The sequence below is a fragment of the Dendronephthya gigantea genome, unplaced genomic scaffold (genome assembly GCF_004324835.1).
Source record: "Dendronephthya gigantea isolate DGI-Jeju-01 unplaced genomic scaffold, DenGig_1.0 000024F, whole genome shotgun sequence".
Classification (NCBI taxonomy): Eukaryota; Metazoa; Cnidaria; class Anthozoa; order Malacalcyonacea; family Nephtheidae; genus Dendronephthya; species Dendronephthya gigantea.
In genome coordinates this window covers 199,887-219,040 of record NW_021163034.1, presented here as the reverse complement: position 1 = coordinate 219,040, position 19,154 = coordinate 199,887, and the positions used below count along the sequence as shown (strand labels likewise).

At 38.8% G+C, this 19,154-nt stretch overlaps 2 protein-coding genes across 2 annotated transcripts; both read right to left on the bottom strand.

The window, feature by feature from the left end:
• Window positions 1–1,476: 1,476 nt before the first annotated feature.
• On the bottom strand, window positions 1,477–5,725 carry LOC114522941 (uncharacterized protein DDB_G0290685-like). The gene is made up of 2 exons (XM_028543728.1): window positions 5,431–5,725; window positions 1,477–2,422 (listed from the first exon to the last, which is right to left on the bottom strand). The coding sequence occupies exons 1-2, from the start codon at window positions 5,582–5,584 to the stop codon at window positions 1,692–1,694; spliced, it is 885 nt and encodes a 294-aa protein (XP_028399529.1). The 5' UTR covers window positions 5,585–5,725; the 3' UTR covers window positions 1,477–1,691.
• A 4,494-nt stretch (window positions 5,726–10,219) lies between these two features.
• LOC114522872 (mRNA export factor-like) lies at window positions 10,220–13,776 on the bottom strand. The gene is made up of 10 exons (XM_028543644.1): window positions 13,505–13,776; window positions 12,754–12,843; window positions 12,431–12,517; window positions 12,037–12,276; window positions 11,906–11,932; window positions 11,494–11,600; window positions 11,171–11,243; window positions 10,937–11,038; window positions 10,660–10,755; window positions 10,220–10,566 (listed from the first exon to the last, which is right to left on the bottom strand). The coding sequence occupies exons 1-10, from the start codon at window positions 13,691–13,693 to the stop codon at window positions 10,480–10,482; spliced, it is 1,098 nt and encodes a 365-aa protein (XP_028399445.1). The 5' UTR covers window positions 13,694–13,776; the 3' UTR covers window positions 10,220–10,479.
• Window positions 13,777–19,154: the final 5,378 nt, after the last annotated feature.

Genomic DNA, 19,154 nt, shown 5'->3' with positions numbered 1-19,154 from the left:
ATGGCGGCTATAGCGCCGCCAACGGATGAAGGCGACCTGCTATTAAATGCTTTCACGTCCGACCAAGGTTTCGAGAAAATGGCAGAGTATCTTCTCTTGAGAGTTTCAAATGATACAAACTCACTATCGACCATTTTTCTATCACTTCAAGGACTCTTTAGCATTCAACAAAATACTTCTCGATATCAGTGCTTCGAAGGCCCTGTGTATGACAAAATACGAAGTTTTCTGCGCAAATGGCGATGCGAGTCTCGAATGAGTGAGGCATATCAGGAACCGCTTGGAAGCGAATCTAAAGTGGTTCCATTTCTTCGCAGTCTCACCATCTTTAAAGCTCTGGAGGTACCGTTGTTTATCGATACATATGGAAAGAAGGAAAAATTCTTTCCTTCGGAACTGGAGGATATCCTGATTGATTTAAACACACCAATCGTTCACGTCACCCACAGCATGGAAGCAGATCAAATTCGAATTCAAGGGTTCAAACCAAGTGATAATAGAAATATTATCGAAGGAATTTGGTTTTGCCCAAAATATGAGCTTGGCGCGGCAAACGAAAGTATTTATGGAAACCGGGCATTCGAGACGACGCTTGCGAAGTTGGGCGTTTCTCTACTACATCAAGGTGAAACTGTTTCATACAAACGAATGGTCAATTTCATTTTGTATGCTGGAGAGATGCCTTCAATGCCCATAATACTAACATCCGTTAAAAAAGCAACCGATTTCGCTCTAAGAGCCCGAGAAAAAGAGTATACAACTGTATCTATTTTCGTACCGTCGAAGTTCCTGCCAAAAGCTGAAAATTTCAATTGTGTTATCAGCCAGCCATATGTCGTAAACCATAAGTTATTTTCCTTTTGTTTGAAAGAAAAACGTTTAACACGGAAGTTTTTCTGTCCAAAATAACTTGTTGAGTTGCTCTGATCAATAGGTTTAGAGAAATAGTATCAGTTTGGAAAAGTGGTAAAACGATTCACATTAGTATGAACACTTTTAAAGTAGTCACATCAGTATGAACACTTAACACTATTAACACTTCTATGGACACTATTTTGTTATATAAACGCACTCTTAAATATAGTGCTTAACTTTCTTACAAGTTACAAGATCATAATTTTATTGCAATCTCCCTTTAGGTTAAAACATCGAGAAATTGTATACTCTAGGCAGCTGCTCATTAAACTGCATTTGATGCTAACTTGTGTAAAATACACTACCGGCCTCTGCTTGTTGTAGTTGTAGAACGCGCGGGGATGCTTGGAGAGGTTGCAAGTTTCTCTGCAAAGTGTTCTAAGAGCCTTGGAACGAGGCTGCATTTTTGCCAGTTGTCCTGTAAGACATACGATAAGCGCATTTTACATTAATTTGAAAATTTCAGAGATACTAACGGTTCAACGCTAAAGCTCTACTACATTGTACCCTAATTTTATCAATGAAAATACCCCTTATTGACATGAAGCAGTAGTACTTGAAGAAAAAGTGAGTTTTTTATTGTGAATATAGGTAATGTTTTCTCGCAATTAATTTACACATTGATGCAATGTTTATAGCGTACAAAATGATAGTGAACCTTTACATGGTCTTTGAATGCTGTATACAATATTTAACTAGAATATGCGTATTTACAAATAGTTCGTGCCTGGCTATAATGCCATTTAATTCAATAGTAGTTTTGCAATAAGATAGCCCTACTCCCCAGACCCTTCTTCGGCCGCAGGTTCATCGGCTGCTGGCTCGGAGTTTTGTTCATTTGCAGGCTCAGCTGCTGACTCTTCCTCAGTCCCTTTTTCAGTTTCTTCTGGCTGTGCTTCCGCAGGAGTTGCCGCCTCTTCCTCAGGTTTTGATGCATCTGCATTTGCTTGTTCAGATGTTTCAGCCCCAGCGGTACCAGTGTCGGTATTTTCGCATTCCTCAGGCGCTTTGGCCGAATCTTCCACTTGACTTTCATCCTTTTCCGCCTGAGCTTCGCCGCTTCCATTATTATCAGCGGCATTATCGTCGTCTTTTACTTCATCTTGTGCAGGTGCATCGTTTCCTGCTGAATTTTCCGCGGGCTTTACGTCCTCTTCCGAAGGCTTTTCCGTGTCCCCTTCTGCTGGTTTTCCATCTTCCGAAGGTTTTCCGTCTTCCGAAGGTTTCCCATCTTCCGAATCTTTTGCCGCGTCTTCCTCGGTAGGGTTTGCATTTTCCTCCGAAGGTTTGGTCTCTTCCGACGGCTTCCCGTCTGTCGCCGAGGTTGCCTCGACGTTTTCCGAAGTTGTCTGTTCGTTAGCATCATTATCAATAGACTCAACGTGGTTTGCCTGCTGGCTGCTTTCGGGCGCATCACTGGGACTCGCCTCCGGATCGCTAAACTTTTCGACCGCCTCCTCGCCGATGGGACCCTCCCGTTCGTCCGCAGCTGGCTTCCCAGCTGTTCCTAGAAAAAAGCAAAAAAAATATTTGATCATTCTGGATTAAAAATAGACGGGCACTAGATTCCCATTATGACGTCCACGACTTGCAGTATTTGCACAACGCGATCCGGCTAAAAGAATGATGATGGGAATATCGATTTATTAGGTGTAAATTAGTTACATATCGATGAACTCTTGGGAATGTACCAATATGATATTTATTCCCCTATAGGGTTCTGAGTTAAACATATTTAAAACTATCTTTTTTTCCTATCAACTTTTTGTCTGTGACATCCCTAATTGATCAAACGGTAATTTTTCATATAAAATGAAACTGGCAAAGAAAGTTCGCTCGTGTTAATGGGAGCAATCCTTGGACGCATCTTGCTGTAATGCGCAGTCTCGCACACGACAGTCTGCAGTCTTCATCAAATGAATAAAAATATACAATAAAATAAGTCACTTCATCTAGATAGCCATACACAATAATTTTCAATTGTTTTGATGCAGGTGAAAAATTCGCCCATTTGGCTTCAATGCGAACTACTTGTTAAAAGAATAAAGAAAGATGTTTTTAATCAAATATTAAAATTTTTCATGTTTGTACGTGCATGCAGCATGCAATACAGGCGGCTTCGAGCACACACAATTGTCAATATTTTACGCGTTACCATAGAGACTGTCCCACGTTTGTGCCGATAAAACTAATGATTTACGTCCGAATCAGGGGATGGCTGCTGTATTATTAAGTTTGTTTGATCAATTTTCCGCGTCAAACGTTTACAAAACAATGTTTTCGTTGTTCTAGCAACTACGCTGTGTTTATTGTCGCACGGCTTGAAAATATCCTCCATTCTTTCAGAGTAATTTATGATATGCTTTGATCAGATGTTCCCCCTAATTCGTATTCTTTGTCTTATATAATGAGCTCTATTCTATGAACATTCAACAGAACTAGAAGCTTAATTTTAACGAAGAAATAACTTTTCTTTAAATCTTCTTCTATTTTGCTTAATAAAGCATTAAGCTCCATTCGCCGCAATTGCGTAGACGTATGGTGTTTAATTTATTCCGAATGGCTGACTTTGATGGCTTGAAATGACATTGCATGCTGTTGGAAAAAATATTTGCACGAAGGTGTTTATATTACAACGTTATTTTAGCATGTGCACTTTGAGCTTACCAACAAAATTAAACCAAATATACGTCAAAAAGCTGTGAAAACAAAATGCCAGATATATGTCAATCCTAGCTGTGTAACGAGGCTGACGCAACGCCGTAACTTTAAATGTCTTTTATCCGTGCGAGACTTTTGAAGAATTGCTTTTTCATACATGCGAGTAGTGTTGTGATTCTCCATTGAATATATACCACAGGTTTTATATATGCATTACGATCAGGACTACGAAACAACACGTTACAAACTTACAGTGGCAACGTCAAAAATACAGGTTGCCATGGCACAAAATATATATAGAGGAAGAACAGCATTCATTTTCCATGCTCTGAAAACCTTACTCGCGTTTATCGCGTGTGTGTGACGAGTTCAACTTTACTGGAGTATCTTTGCACATGTACTTTTTCCAGAAACCAGACAGTATTACAAAATATGGTATATCTGCGGTTTATATTACATGCGGTTTTTATGCACTTGGGTTCACACTTATAATATCAGGTAGAATTGTACAGAACTGATTATATATACTCATCATTAGTAGACAATGATAATTCCATACAAAAAAAATGAATCAGAATAAATATGGGAATAGAAGGCGGTATAAATTAACGTCGATAAGGAGTTGTTCTGATAAGCAATGCTTAGTCTGTGTCATGAAGCTACATTGTCTGTATACAACGCCAACTTTTGACCCTGTGAAGTTTTTTTTATGAACTATATATGCTTCTTACGTGGGGGAGAGCGTTTTTTAACGTTCCGGTTTTCATGCATTGACAGAAAACAACGAAAAACAATCCAGTTTAGCAATTTAGACACTGGTAGCAAAATCACATACATTCACGGAGAGGTTTTCTCGCGAGACACGTCGTTTAGAAACGCTAATATACGCCTTTTCACGTTAAACGATATGTCAAAATTCTCGTTACACTATTAATGTGTAGGGTCAGATTCCTCAGGCTTGGACACTCAGTAGCAAAAGTGTTGCTCAAAAGTCGAACGAATTGTTTGTGAAAATTTAATGTATGTCTATGGTCCTTCCAGTGGGTGGTAATGTCGAGTATATCATATCTACTAATCTTTTGTGCGTCAATGCCATTGGCTTTGAACCCAGAATTGAACTCGCTTGCACTTTAAACATGAGATTGAACCATTAAACATGCAAAACTGCGATTAAAGTGTTTGCGAAATTCAGTGACCCGGTGAAATGTCCTCAAAACCATGTTGAAACTGGAGGCTTAGACGTTTGCACAGTCGGTGCGTCGTTACGGTAACAGTGTGTTTAAAATTTACGGTAATTTTATTAAGTACATCGCCGATGAATTTGTAAATTGTAGCTTCTAAATAAAACGAACTCTTGCATGAGAGAGAAGTCTAGTCCACCCGGAATGAATACTGTTGAAAATTAGCACTATAGTGTCCTTACCGCAATCTATATAAAGCGAGATACGAATTCTATATACCCCTGTACTTTTACTGAATATAATTCATAATTTATTTAGGGTAGATATGTATAAATAGCACAATTTTCTCAGGCGCTGTTTAAAATGAGATTAGTTGCTATAGCCTCGTCAATATCCACATGCTTAAATATTAAACATTTTTTCGTCTAATTTTAAAATCCGTAATCATGCTACTAGAAAAAGATTCTCCAAATGGGCGGCTAGATTTTTGTGTAAGAATATTATATCTATATACATTGAAATAAACTGGGCGAATCCCGACGCGAATCCCTGTCAATCCAGATGGCCATAGTAACCAGTTGTTCAGTCTTAGCCTTCCGTGCATTAGTTGTCTATAGATCTATGAATTTAGACGCACGTGTATGTTTAAATCTCGACGAGTTAGTACATATACCTGGGTCTTTTGCGCCGTCTTCATTTTGCGGCGAGATTTTGCGATTTTGACCTTCAGTTTGATTGTTATTCGTCTCGGACGAGAGACCAGGTTTCCCTTGTGGCGCCGTCGACGCGACAACCGCAGTAGCCGACCTACTGTTGCCACAGCCCATAATTTCTTACGAACAGAGCTTACGCGTTGCGATTAGTCTTTCTTCTGATCTAATAAAGTGATAATCTTCTCGTCGCTGGCTTTGCAAAGTACACTAAAGTTGTCCGTTTGATCTTTTGATGTTTACTTGTGCGGCATCGAAACATTCTGATTATATATGCGACAACTGATTTAGGACAGCTTTGCGCCATCTGATTCGCTAACGTTGTTTACCCGTTGCCAAGCGACGCGTTGGATAAACACAGTTTAGTGAAATAGTGGTATTAAGTTTCATCGCATTGCCTTTTCATGGATGCGGTGGATCATGAATGAATAAAAATGTCCTCAGTACTTGGTCACGAAAGCCTTCGGTCAAGGTTCGATATATTTTGTTACACGGCTCAATTCAAGGCTCGAATCGCGATTTTTAAGCAGGGGACCGCTGATAGATAAGTTCGAAATATGACTATGATGATTAGAATGGATAAAACTACATCTCCTACAACTACAAGTTGAGAAGTCTGAAATGTATACTGCGAAATGTACAAACGAAAAGGCTGTAGGAATCGCCCGAGTTTGGGGCACGTTTTTTCTCTCGATAGATGCAAACAAGTCAATAGTTTTGAGTGTTCTCATGTATAAGTGCCCTTATTTAAACATCAACGGACCAACCACTTGTTCACATCTATCAAAAGCAGAAAATGACAGCGAAAATTGTGCATGAAGCCGCTTTCTTACTGCCTGAAAATATTTGAATGATAAACAGTATCTAATGGTAACCAATATGCTTTCAATCCATGACAGCAATATAGAATAACGATCAGACTAATTTAGATAATTTCTCAAATTATAGTCAATTAGCCAAATGTGGAGACGAACGGCTGCGACCCCATGCCATTCAATGACCTTCCCAAATGTCTTCATACTGATACCTCACCTAACTACCGGGATAACATGATGAGTAAAAGCTCGGTCAGAAATATCAACTAACAAGTGCAACTAGATATACAGTTACTTGATGTGGTCTGATGAGTTCCAATAATGTCAGTATATATAGCTGACGTGACATAGTTGACTTTCAAATTAAAGCACCTTTGGGTACAAGGGTGTACGTGTATTGTAATAGTACCCATGTACCTAGTTTGTGTAGTGGACCGAAGCACATCGGCATTCAGCACTGTCCGCCATATACCTTTAAATTTACGCCGTGCATTGGTATATGTGGGTGAAATGTTTGCGGGCTGCGTTAGTTTTCAATGGTAGCACTGTTGGATTTTCAATCGCTTTAAAATCGCCTGTTGTTGGGTAACTGATTAAATCTTAGTATTCCTAAATCGAGGATCCTCTTTAAACAATTGTTGGTTCCAAAACTGAGATTTTATCGCTTTTCGAGCATTTTTAGAACCGTTGAAAAAATCATTATCCGGTGGATAGCGTGCTATCCAGCCTTCATACAACCCGTACCTGTCTTATTTTTTTACCTTTGTTCAGTCTTCGAGTAAAAGTATGCTTTTAGTAGAACCAAATGAATTCCACACATTAATATTAAAATGATATGACATAAGAGGAAACTGGTCCGTGACCCGGCTCCTCTGCGACGTAGGAATTTGAAATAAGCGCGTCATTGACAACCACAATAACATGCAATAACATGTTCACGACAATAGCGACTGAATCAAAACCAAGCTATACGTTTTTCTTAATAAAAGCATGGATAGTTAAAAGACGAGTGATTTTATTATCCATGATAAAAGACGAGTTGTTAGAAACGTAGAATCTTCATTCAAAAGGCAAACAAACGAACAAGTATATATCGTTTGCAGCTTCGATCTTTACGGAAATATCTTGTTCCCTGAATCGCTGCATGGTTGGCTCTCTATGACCAAACATGAGTGAAGATAAAGTCGACCTGCTAGATGCATTTAGTTCCGGCGAAGGATTCCAAGACACGATGAACAATCTCTTAGGAGCTTTAGATAACACAAAGTCAGCATCGGCTGCTATTCTTGCGCTTCAAGCTCTTTATAACATTGAAGACAAAGTTGAAAGTGGTCAGTTCAAAGCGATATTCGATAAAAAAATACGCGCTTTTTTACGGAAATGGCGTTGTGAATCTCCCCTGAGTGAGGCGTATTCGGAGGCAAGCGGACGAGTAGTTCCTTTTCTTAGAAATCTCAGCATCTTCGAGACCCTCAAAGTCCCATTGTTCATCGATGATTACGGAAAGAAAAGGATCATGAGTGAATACGGGCAGGGTGTTGTGTTGATCGATATTACTCTGCAAACACCAATCGTACACGTCACCCACGAGGAAGAAAAAGATCTCATTATGGCTGATCGTAAGTTCATACCAAGTAAAAATAAAAATATCATCGCGGGAACGTGGTTTTCCCCAAAGAATCAACTTGGTTCGCCACCACGCAGTGTTTATGGAAGTTGGGCATTTGAGACGACACTTGAGAAGTTAGGCGTTGAATGCATACGTCAAGGCGAGATTGTTTCTTACAAAAATGAAGTCAATTTTATTCTATACGCTGGTAAGAAAGATGCTGAAGATGAAGATGAACGTGCAGTTCACCTGAGGAAGGCGACTGACGAGGCCGCGATAAAAATTCAACGCAGGTTGACCGCGTATACCGGCGTGTCCGTATTCGTTCCATCAACGTTTCTTCCAGTGCAAGCTCCACAATCCAAGACCAAGCCATCGCCATTTGAAAACGTAATAACGGGTCCGTTTCCTGTTAGGCACAACCCTTTTTGTGTGCGTAGTCGCCGCCGCCGCCGCCGCGACAATCACTGTCAAGAATTAGATTAAACAATGAACAGTCTTCACAAAAGGTTATACACTATTATTATCGTAAAATGCTGTCACTGTAGGACAAGCTTGATAATGCATTTTAATGCAGTTACGCCTATTAACTCTTCATATCTATTAGGCTGTTGCCGTTGCTTACGTCTGGTTCCCATATTCTAGCTAATTCTCTCTGTGTTCGTTTTGTCCAGCTTTGTTACACGTAAATTTCCTCTCAGGTAGATCTTCCTGTAGGATTTGAGCAGTCATTTTGCTCTCGTGAACTCACGGAGTACAATTCTATTCTGCTCTTATCATGAGGAAGATTTTCCTGAGTGTAAACTATATATTGTGTGGAGATTGTATGATCTCTGTTTTATTTCTTTAGAAAGGGCTCCTGTAATTGGCGTGAGCTGTAGCAATACCCTGCCTCTATTATCAGTTTGTGAATATTCATGCATTTGCATTAATTTTGTGCTGTTTGTGTTTGTATTACTGTATCTTGTATTCAAGTGGCAAAGCAAAATAAATAAATAAATAAATAGATAAATAAATAAATAAATCGCTCAAGTTATATCTGGTTTCGTCATTCGCCACCACATTTCTGAGCCAGAGTGACTGAGATCACGAGCCTCATTTTTAATCCCATGTTCTATTGTTTTAATTGCATTTGAGGCGACCGAAATCCGATGTATAAACTAGGCCTTAGCCTGCAGAGCCGCATACCAGCAAAGCTCTTAAAAATTGGACAGTCAAGTCAACTACACTACCTTTCATATGATGGAGTTTTCCTCTGAGATATGTGGCAGCAAAACCAATCAGATCTTCCGGCTGTTCAGCCAAGATTTGCTTCGACAAGTCCGCCATGAGCGTTTCAAAGGTATCCGGAACGCTTATCTTTGTAGGCGCGTAAGATACAGACATGTTGTAAGAATCCTCGTTAATTTACATCCAATTTTTTTACCAGCAATTTATGCATCCTTTTTTCGATGATTGTTGCGGTTTGCGCGCGCCAATTATATAGCACGTCAGCAAACGATGTCGTCATTCGAATCGTGAATAAATTTGTGAATAAATTAAAATTCATATCCGGATTTACAAAGCCAAATCGCAAAGAATATAAATATCACTGCTCGAATAGATAATCAGTAGTTCAGTGTGTTAAAATGTTGGCTGATTCACAATTGGACATTTTCCAGCTCTATTAATTTTCTACCCTCTGCCAAAGGGTGAAAACTTCATTGAGTTTTGAAATTTCTCAAACAATCACTATCAGTTGATTTTTTCAAAATATACATTGTAGCTTCTTCGCAAATGAGAATGGTATAAATGCCTGAGGGCACGCAATTATTACTGTATTGACAAATACGATTAATTATATATATACCTCAGACCAACCCATGCAGACCACAAAAATGAAATTAAAAAAAAAATGAAGTATAATTAACCCAATCTCAACTGAGTCTGAAGCCTGTTTTCCACTAGGCGGAATTTTACCCGCGGAGCGGAATTTTTAATTGTCTGCGCGCTTTCACGCAGAACTAATGTGAGAAAAACAAAGAAAAATTCCGCTCCGCGAGCAAAATTCCGCCTAGTGGAAAACAGGCCTGAGTGGGATTCTTTGGACATTTGCATGCATGGAACGTGCCATCACTGCCATGACACAGTCACAGACCTATATATCATGATCATGCACTGACTTCTAGTATATTTCCCGGGTCGGTGGCCATCATGGCCATGAGAAGCAAAACTGCATATAAGTAAAACTGCATTCCAAATATTCAGCACTGTTTTTATAGTATATGTCGTGTCATAGACAGTCCAGAAACGAGTAGTATTTATTCTAAAACTACACACAGCGCATCTGCATGGATCGTAGATTTGTTGCAAGTTAAACAGCAGGCTGTTACACAAAAAGTTTTATAGAAATGCTTAATAAAGCTACTTTTGACGCTGAAAGAATTACAATAGTAATTACAAATAGTCCAGTCATCATCAATGGCACCAGCGCTGATATAAACATTGTCAAGCTTTCGGTTACTGTTTTACGATATCATTTCAGCAGTAAACTGAAGTGTTTCAGCCTTTCGAAAACGTTTCTTTTTGAAAGACAAAGTCAAAGTGTTCTATTTTTTTCCTCTCGGCCTTAGTTCGTCCATGCAACTGCGAAGTAAAATCATCGGTTTTACGGATGGATTGAAGTATTCGTGTCCCTGAAAAAGATGTGAAATATATACAATCATTTAACGGTGTGCAGTCTTGCTCGTTATTACGACTTTTGTTAGTGTATATTTCATGCACAATACCTTTGACCAGTCGTAGCAGACGGAGTAGGCGAAAATAGTACCAGATGAGTCAAAACCACACGCAGATATTGGTAAACTTGCCGCAGGATCGGAAGTCTAAGAAGAATAACACGGAGCATTTTAGTGTCTTGAAATCCGATCAATGCATCAATCATGTAATTTTACTGAACGGGAAACACGAGTTTGTCAGATGAGCCCAAACGTACATGTATACTGACTACCGTTTTAAAGACGTGTTTCTATAAGCAAAAGTTAAATTACAAACTGATGCAAATACCTTTAATTTTGTACGAGCGTCTTTGTCCCAAAAACTAAACTTGCCGTCTGATCCAACGGTCGCTAACGTGCCAAATTGAGGATGAAATGATATGCCGTTAACCTGAAATAAATGAAAATATTGCACTCAGTTTTCCATCGAAATTTGTTGAATTTCGTGCAGCCATACATCAGCAATGACGTATTTCCTAAGACAAAAGTCACGGTATATATTAGAACGACTTGAAATCCGTACAGCGTATATGTCTTGCATACTACTTGAACTGGTTGTATTACTTCTGTGGCATTTGAAAGTGAAATTATCCTTCCTGAAAAGTTACAGAAAATTACTTGAGAAAGGATAAAAATATACAACGTTTTATGTGTCAAAGCTTCGACTCACGGATTTGTTGGATTAATGTAATGGATTGTCAAGCTTCGACTCACGGATTTGTTGGATTAATATAATGGATTGTCAAGCTTCGACTCACGGATTTGTTGGATTAATATAATGGATTGTCAAGCTTCGACTCACGGATTTGTTGGATTAATATAATGGATTGTCAAGCTTCGACTCACGGATTTGTTGGATTAATATAATGGATTGCCACTCTTCCCTCGACGGATCCCAAGGCGAATCCCGTTGGCTGGTGGTTCTTATCTTTGAAAATCGTCACACAACGGTGCTACGGGAGAGATTTATTTATTTTATCACATCACGACCGACTGAAACAGTGAATATCACTCGCACTATAGGAATAATTACGAATACGTAGTAGTGGACAAATGTATTTTGATCGCCACTAAAACCATTCCTGTCCGTGAATATGACTTTACTGAAAATTTGTCAGGTGAAGAAAGAAAACGGCTACACAGTACACAACTAGTTGACATGCATCCGCCTTTTCTTCAACCGATCATTGAAAAACAAGTTTCATGCATATGCTGCCTTTTAGGCAAATATTGCTTCGGTTTGAACAAGCTTTCTTACTTGATATTTCAACGGAGATTCTATTTTCTGCAAAATAGAAAGAAAAACGTCGATAGCAAATTTGTGGTCGAGAACGTTTACGGCCCCAGACCAGTTTTAAAGCAGTTACGAAAATTCGTCACTTTTCACACCTTAAATTCACGTGGTTGGTTATCCAACTGGTAGCAAAGAATCCCTCGTTGGGCCGTGCCAACAATCGCCATGGGATATACAATGTCTGCACAATAGCATCGTTCTGGTAGTTGAAATGTGGCAACAGGGGTTGCCTGTCGCATGTCCCAGAATTTCAGCGTCTTGTCCCAACTTCCTGTTACTATACAGGAATAGTTAGGTGCTTGGACGAAATTCACCGTTTTGATTGGCTGGTCGTGCTATTGAGAAAGAGAGTATATTTTTACACAGCAACACCAGCATAAGTTAAATACATTGTGTTGCACAGTGCTGTCCCACCAGACTTGATTAAAGATATAATATTTGTCTCAATACCGGTAACTTCAAAATCATTTATCCATTAGTAATTAATACCTGAGCAACAACTGCACATTGATTGCTACCTAAATCCCACATTTTACATTGCTTGTCGACACCTGCTGTAAACACCTTGCTTCCATCCTTTAAAAAAAAAATTGTATTCCTTGTTTCCTATCAAAATTTCTGCTATACATGTACTTGAGGTGGTAATCTCATATAAATTGGGGTTATGCATGGTCTTGTCGCTACATATTATGGGTTTCTGAATTGATGTTTCAATGCACCTAATACTAAGTAATGTGTAGTTCCAAATGGTACTGTGTGTTCATGGGTTAAGTTCATTTAACCCTCTCTTACACAGATTGAAAACAACTTACATCATGCCAACAGCAATCTAAAATTGGCCCTTGATGTGTTTGTTGTGCTTTCGGGACAGCAGCATTGCTTGTGATCTCCCAACATCGAACCTATTTCAGAATAAATCAAGACATTTAGCAAGTTTATTTAAATATAAATTCAGGTATAGGTTTTAGACCCACTGTTGCAAATCACCATATTGCAAGAAATATGTGATAAGCTTTGAGACTTGCATGAAAAGAAGATCCTTAGTGGAACACATTATATGTATATTATGGATAAAAAGGGTTTTTCAGTGCTTTTAACTGTTTAATTAAGGGCTGACTTGAGTGACTTTTGATAATAGCATATTTCATAAGCTGATAAATTTTCCTCCCATGTGCTGCATTTCAGTGTTGGCAAAATAACTAATATCAGTGGTTCATCTGGAATTCATTCACAAGGTTGTGTTAAGTAGCTTCGAGAATATACCACAAGGTTCATGGTTAACCATATGTGTGACATAAATGAGCTTTAGTTACGGTAATATAAAATAACAATTTCCAAGAGTGATAATTTCATATTTTCAGCTGGAAGAAAATTCTGTTATACAGGTGTTTAAGTTTGAAAAACTCATCAGTAGTTTTTTTAAAAATTTCCAGTTTTTCAAAATAAGAAAACCTAGACAGGGGGGTGGGTGGTGGAAACGAAGAAAGAACAAGACAATACATATGTATGTATCTCGTTTTGAGAGTAGATGCATATGATAATAACACAACAGAAACTACGTACATCGTTTGCCCATGAAGATGCGACAAAGAAGTTAGCTTTAGGACTGAACTTTATAGCGCTGACACTATCATCCGGGGGGGACGCAACTTCCACATCCTTCATCGGATTTTGTAATGTGCCTAAACCAAGGCTCAACGGCATTTTACTGCCAATGCTGCTGGTTGTGCTTCCGAACGTCGATCCAAACATTTTAAATTTCGACAAATATTGCTCGATTTTTCCGTGTTGGCTGTAGTATCTACCATGAGTGTGAACGTTAACTGGCGCTTGGTCGTTTGCTAATCAATTTGATACCGCTGCCCATGATTGACGTGTGTGGGCTCAGGTGTTAAGGTTGACTGAAGCAGAGCGAGTGACTAGTGGTGACTACATTAATTATAGGGACCTAAAGAATAAAGATACACCAAATCTACGACAGGGACGTGATATCACGTGAAGTAATAGCTATTGTAATACTGTCTTCACTTCCACAGTTTCACTACAACATAACTAATTAAAACTGGGTTTCTAATACTACCGGCTGATTTCATGTCATGTCTGCGTCGTAGATTTGGTGTACCTTGAGGTCCCTTAAGGTCCCCACAATCACCTTGACATGTTTACGAGAATTTTATCTCAAAAGACGTCAAACGTCAAACGATAGTTTTGTGGAGCCAATCAAATTTCGTGAAACATCAGACGCGTTGACGTCGTTAAAGGTCAATTACATGCGAAAATGAAAACCTGCCCTGTCTTGCCGGAACTCGATGTTGACACAAGTCCAGTGAATCGCTCTTGGCTTTGCTTTTTCAAATCTTTTCATACCGTTTTCGGCACACGTTGTCTTTCTTACTTTTCTTGCTTGACTGGAAAGATTGCTTTATGCTTTATGTCAACCATCGCCCCCCCCCAATACGCTTTCAAAAACATAAACAAATGAAATCAAAACAAAACATGAAATCTTCTCACTGCCGTACCGAGAGCAATTTGATTGGGGAGAAGTGCTTTTCATTAATTTGCGACAAATCAAAGCGAATAATTTACTAACGAAGCTCTTGGCGGTTTTTTGAATATCACAATACGGAAATTTACCCCGAAAGTGAAATTCAAAGTGCAGATCGAATCTTGTGATAACAGCCAAAACCCCGCAAGGGATTGTGGACTTGAGGTCAGGTGAAAGACCTTAGTCATGCTAATGCAAGATGTCTCCGTGTTGGCAACCGCTCACGAATTCGCAGCGAGAACAACGGATTCAACGACAACCTCGATAACGGTAAGCTCGTAGCATGACCACAGAGGCATGCATGACAGCATAGGATGACAGCTAGCTTGTTATTGGTGAAATCTCGCGCGTCTAAATTAAATTACGCGATGTTATGTGTAACAATTTCCGCGACGTAATAATAATAAAAAAATTGAACAACCGAATGTTGTGTGGATTGTAATAGTTCAAAATTTCAACGTGTCTTCGACGAAACAGTCTCAGTTTCGACGCGTAAACCACATTGTTGCGTCGCAAGTTGATTTTGAAATTTGCTCGGCATAACATAAATCAATATGGTATTTTGACAATTTTCCATGCAGTTTCGTATAGATTTGTGTAGAAAAAAATCCTCCAATTTCGCACGAATCGAGACAAAATATTACTGGCGCACAAAATAGCAACGTTTCTGATTGCTCTCAGTTAAATGTTCATCGTATATACATATCGAAAAATGTTATCTGATGACATTATCGAATTGTTTGGTGATCGGAACTTAGCGTGATATTTTGAACAGGAGTTAAACAAAGGATGATTTGTTATCTATTCTATAAAAAGCAGCAGCTGTCGTGACCACCTTTTGAAAGTTAAAAAAATGACAACGGTGAGGACAGCCATTATTGGCATACCGCGTAAACTCCTAAGAACTTTTGGATGGCAGGCGATTGTTTTTAGCAGAATTTACCCGACTCTAGAGTATGAAATTGCGGACTTATCAATCACTCTTGGGCGATTTTCCCCTAGGGGAAATTTTTTTTATCCAAAGACATTCTTCGGTCTGATTTTCTTTTCAATTGTGAGAATTCGACCATAGCGGATTCCCTTCAACGGTCACAAAAGATTTCATTCGATGCCAAAAATTTCAGCAAAATTGCCTGAATTTTGCCAGTCGATAGAAATTTGCTTAAACAGGTGGGGGCCCAATACGTGTTTCTACGGTCGTAGTGAGATATAAAATGCAGTTTGTTAATAGATGCACTCATATATCCCAACGTTTCTACCAAATCTGAAAGCGTTACGTTGTTATCATTCCAAACAGCACGTGTGCAATTGTGCGTCGAGGTATTCTATCAGTTTAATTAAGTGGCAATGTTGTGTTCCACAGCGCTTTGCATAAATAATGTTTTGATGTTTGGTCTAGCCATGCTCTAGCTTATGCAAAATTGTGTGATCTGCGTTCTGTAGCTTATAGAGCCCGTGATGTTGGAGAGATTCTGTCTCAAAGAAATATCCAGCCTGTCATTCAAAAATATATAAAAACAGGTTTACGAATTTAAAGTCCATATCTTGCAACACCAGCGAACATTTTACTACACTGAGACACTGAGACATCGAACTATACCACCCCGGTATCGTGTCCAACTTAGGGCCTAAAAACAAAACTTCATTTTTGCGCTCACTCGTGCTCCTAGGGGCCTGGACTTGCTAAGTCAATGATGAGTTCTTATGTTATTTTTAACATGTAGTTATTTTTAAAATTTTTGTTGAGTTAATATTCAGATTGCAATTTGCAAGCATACATACATGCATATATAGTAACGCACAGATATACGGACTACAGTCCGGATATAGCTAATCTGTGGTTTTACGGACAGCTCGTCAACCAATCAGAATAGAGGATTTTGATTGAAAAGCCATCTAATGGTTTTATTATTACATTTTTCAAATAAGTTATATCAGTACTCTCTACTTCAGTAACCTTAATCATAAAATTTCGTTAATCAGTTAGCTTTTCGTCTTGCTTTTCCATCCTAATATTTTTAGTACAAATTTTCACGGAATAACTATGACATATGTCCTTTTAAGCAAGCCTTTTGGACACGATACCTGCAGCACAACGGTCAACGGCAGGTAAAACACGCAATATTTAAATTCTAACGCCACCTACCAGTGTATCTATTATTTACTCTACCCCTGAGTTTGGAGCACGGATTTTGAGTTTCCAACGGCTTTATTTTTGTCGCGAAGAGTCAAACTTACAGGGATAAAGAAGGCAAGTAATCTTTTCAATTATATTCTGCAATCTGTGGTTATCAATGATAAATATACTAACGGGAAGAACACTTGCTTGGCGAATGACTTGCAAGGCGAAGTCATTAGCAATTATAAACTTGCTTGGAAATCACGAATCGTTCATTTCACCCGGTCCATGCATGCATGTTTAATTCCTGAAGGCTGTAGGTTGAATCACACCGGGTGAAAAAGCGAATTTTAAGGTAGCTAAATTAAATCGCTTTCCTTAAAGGACATAATAAAAACTGTATGTAAAGACTATTTGCCTTTGTTCAATCCCATTCTTCGTGTTTCATCCGAGATCGAGGGGGAGAAAATTATTGAGAATTTCGCTGTTGTTTCAAATTGCCTTGGCAAAGTTAGTATTTTTAACAGGCTGAAAATAATTTTCCGTATACCGTAATGAAATTAGTAAGTAAATAACAAATGCATTAATCATTTTACCATACTCTATAGGCAGCCCGATGATGAGTGTTTATTTGAAATCATAATGCACTACTGATGAGGTTGAAAATTTGAAAACTGATTCGATAAAAATGACATATATGTCATTAATTTTATACAATGGCGATGCACTATAAACTGTCGCTGACAATGTTGCTGACAATGTTCAGTAATATTGGTATATTATTAATACAGTGTATCTTTATCGACACGAAAGAGAAAACCTTTGCAAGACAACCACATAAATCTATGACTACGTGAAGCGTTTTTTCAAGCCGTTGAGCATGTATCGGATTCGGCCCATAAAAACAGCATAAGATTGGTAAATTGTTACCAACATGCAACCACACATGAAACGAGGTGTTACTCGAGAAAAAACGAACATTTAATGTTCCTTGCTTTAGCCCGAACAAACAGACTCAACGAACTCGTTATTCATATACACCAAATGTAATTTATATCATAAATTCATAATACGTAATCATTGAAATATGTTATTTATTCCCAGTTTACTGTTTTTTAATATGAATAGTTATGTCATGACGGACTTTCTAAGATTGCAAGCACGTTCTTTTAAACTGCAAATATTATGTAAATAATTACGAAATTCAGCCATTTGGCTGTGAGGTAATTCAATTAAATCTATCCATATCTACACGTATATATCCATGCATATAATAATAACTCGAGAAGCGAGAATACTCTTCACGCGCCAAGATAGATCTCGCTTCTCGACCATTCTCGACCAATCAGCAAGCGCGTACTATAAATGTTATATTATATGTCACTTTAATTAACCCACTGTTAGTTCGGCTCGGTTTGTAGACATGTTGCCATGACAGGGTCTATGTGATATATTGGATATGGATTAAACTTTCGATTTCTTTGTTATTTCATCTAATTGAAGATAATCGCGACGCGGAAGAACTATTATTAACACAGTGTTAAATAACTTAATACACTATATTATTGACTCATATATCTTCGTGAAAAGGAATATCGCTTCTTTTCATAGAAAACACTGCGGAAGAAGCTAAGTGGTCCAACTTCATACAGTGCTATGCCTATGGAACAATTTCCGCCCGTTTTGGGACATTTTAAAGACTTTTCTCGCTCGTTTTACATCGTCTTCTCAGTCCTAACCATGCTCATCGATGCGTTGGTAATATCCTTGATCGTTGCCCGAAGGTTTCCACGATTCGGACAAAGATTCAACGAAGTGACTGTCTTTAGTTTGGCCACGTGTGACCTGGTTTATGAAGCAGCTACGACAAGTTGGCTGTTACGGCAGGCAAGTGTATGCGAAGAAAATATCGAAAACTCGTGCAAGACGCCCATCTTAACTGGTGTTTATCTTGCTCTAAACCTTTGCACCGTTTTCCACATTGTCGTGGAAATCGTTGGGAAAATCATGCACTCAAATTTCGCTTCTCTGAATGTAATGTGGAGTGTTTGCGCGTGGATAAGCGCCTTTGGACTCGCCTACTTCGATTTGAAGAATGAAAACGGCTTAATGGCAGAAAACTCCATGATATTGCTTGGCCGTTTTAAGGCATTCGGACACGTCCTATTCGGCATGATATTTTTCGCTTGGGTTTTTGTAATTTTCCTGTCTTTCTGTTCGAAGACAAGGTCAAACGAAAGCAAGGCTTCGCAGGAACAGATTCTATCATCTATGGAAACTACTCTGAAAGAATCCGCACATCCTAGCGGGAGGAATTCGCGATTCTTGGCCCCGGACGACCTGTTGATATCCTGTATTATCTTGGCCTTTTTCGTCGGCTGGCATGCATGGGTGGTAATTGGGGTTGATAGTAGAGCAATGGTGGTCATTGAGGTCATGAAGAGTTTTGAGGTGATCCGGCTTGGTGTTCGCATTATGAATCCGCTGACAATCATATCGCTTTCTCATAAAGACGAGCGCTTTGAAGTATACAACTCATGAACATTGGC

Excerpts from the sequence above, each read along its gene's own strand:
- LOC114522941 (XM_028543728.1), bottom strand. The coding sequence starts at position 5,584 with ATGGGCTGTGGCAACAGTAGGTCGGCTACTGCGGTTGTCGCGTCGACG. Across the intron at positions 2,423-5,430 it reads AGACGGCGCAAAAGACCCAG|GAACAGCTGGGAAGCCAGCT; the intron begins GTATATGTACTA and ends GCTTTTTTCTAG.
- LOC114522872 (XM_028543644.1), bottom strand. The coding sequence starts at position 13,693 with ATGTTTGGATCGACGTTCGGAAGCACAACCAGCAGCATTGGCAGTAAA. Across the intron at positions 12,844-13,504 it reads CATCTTCATGGGCAAACGAT|GTTCGATGTTGGGAGATCAC; the intron begins GTACGTAGTTTC and ends ATTCTGAAATAG. Across the intron at positions 11,244-11,493 it reads TATATTAATCCAACAAATCC|GAAGGATAATTTCACTTTCA; the intron begins GTGAGTCGAAGC and ends GTAACTTTTCAG.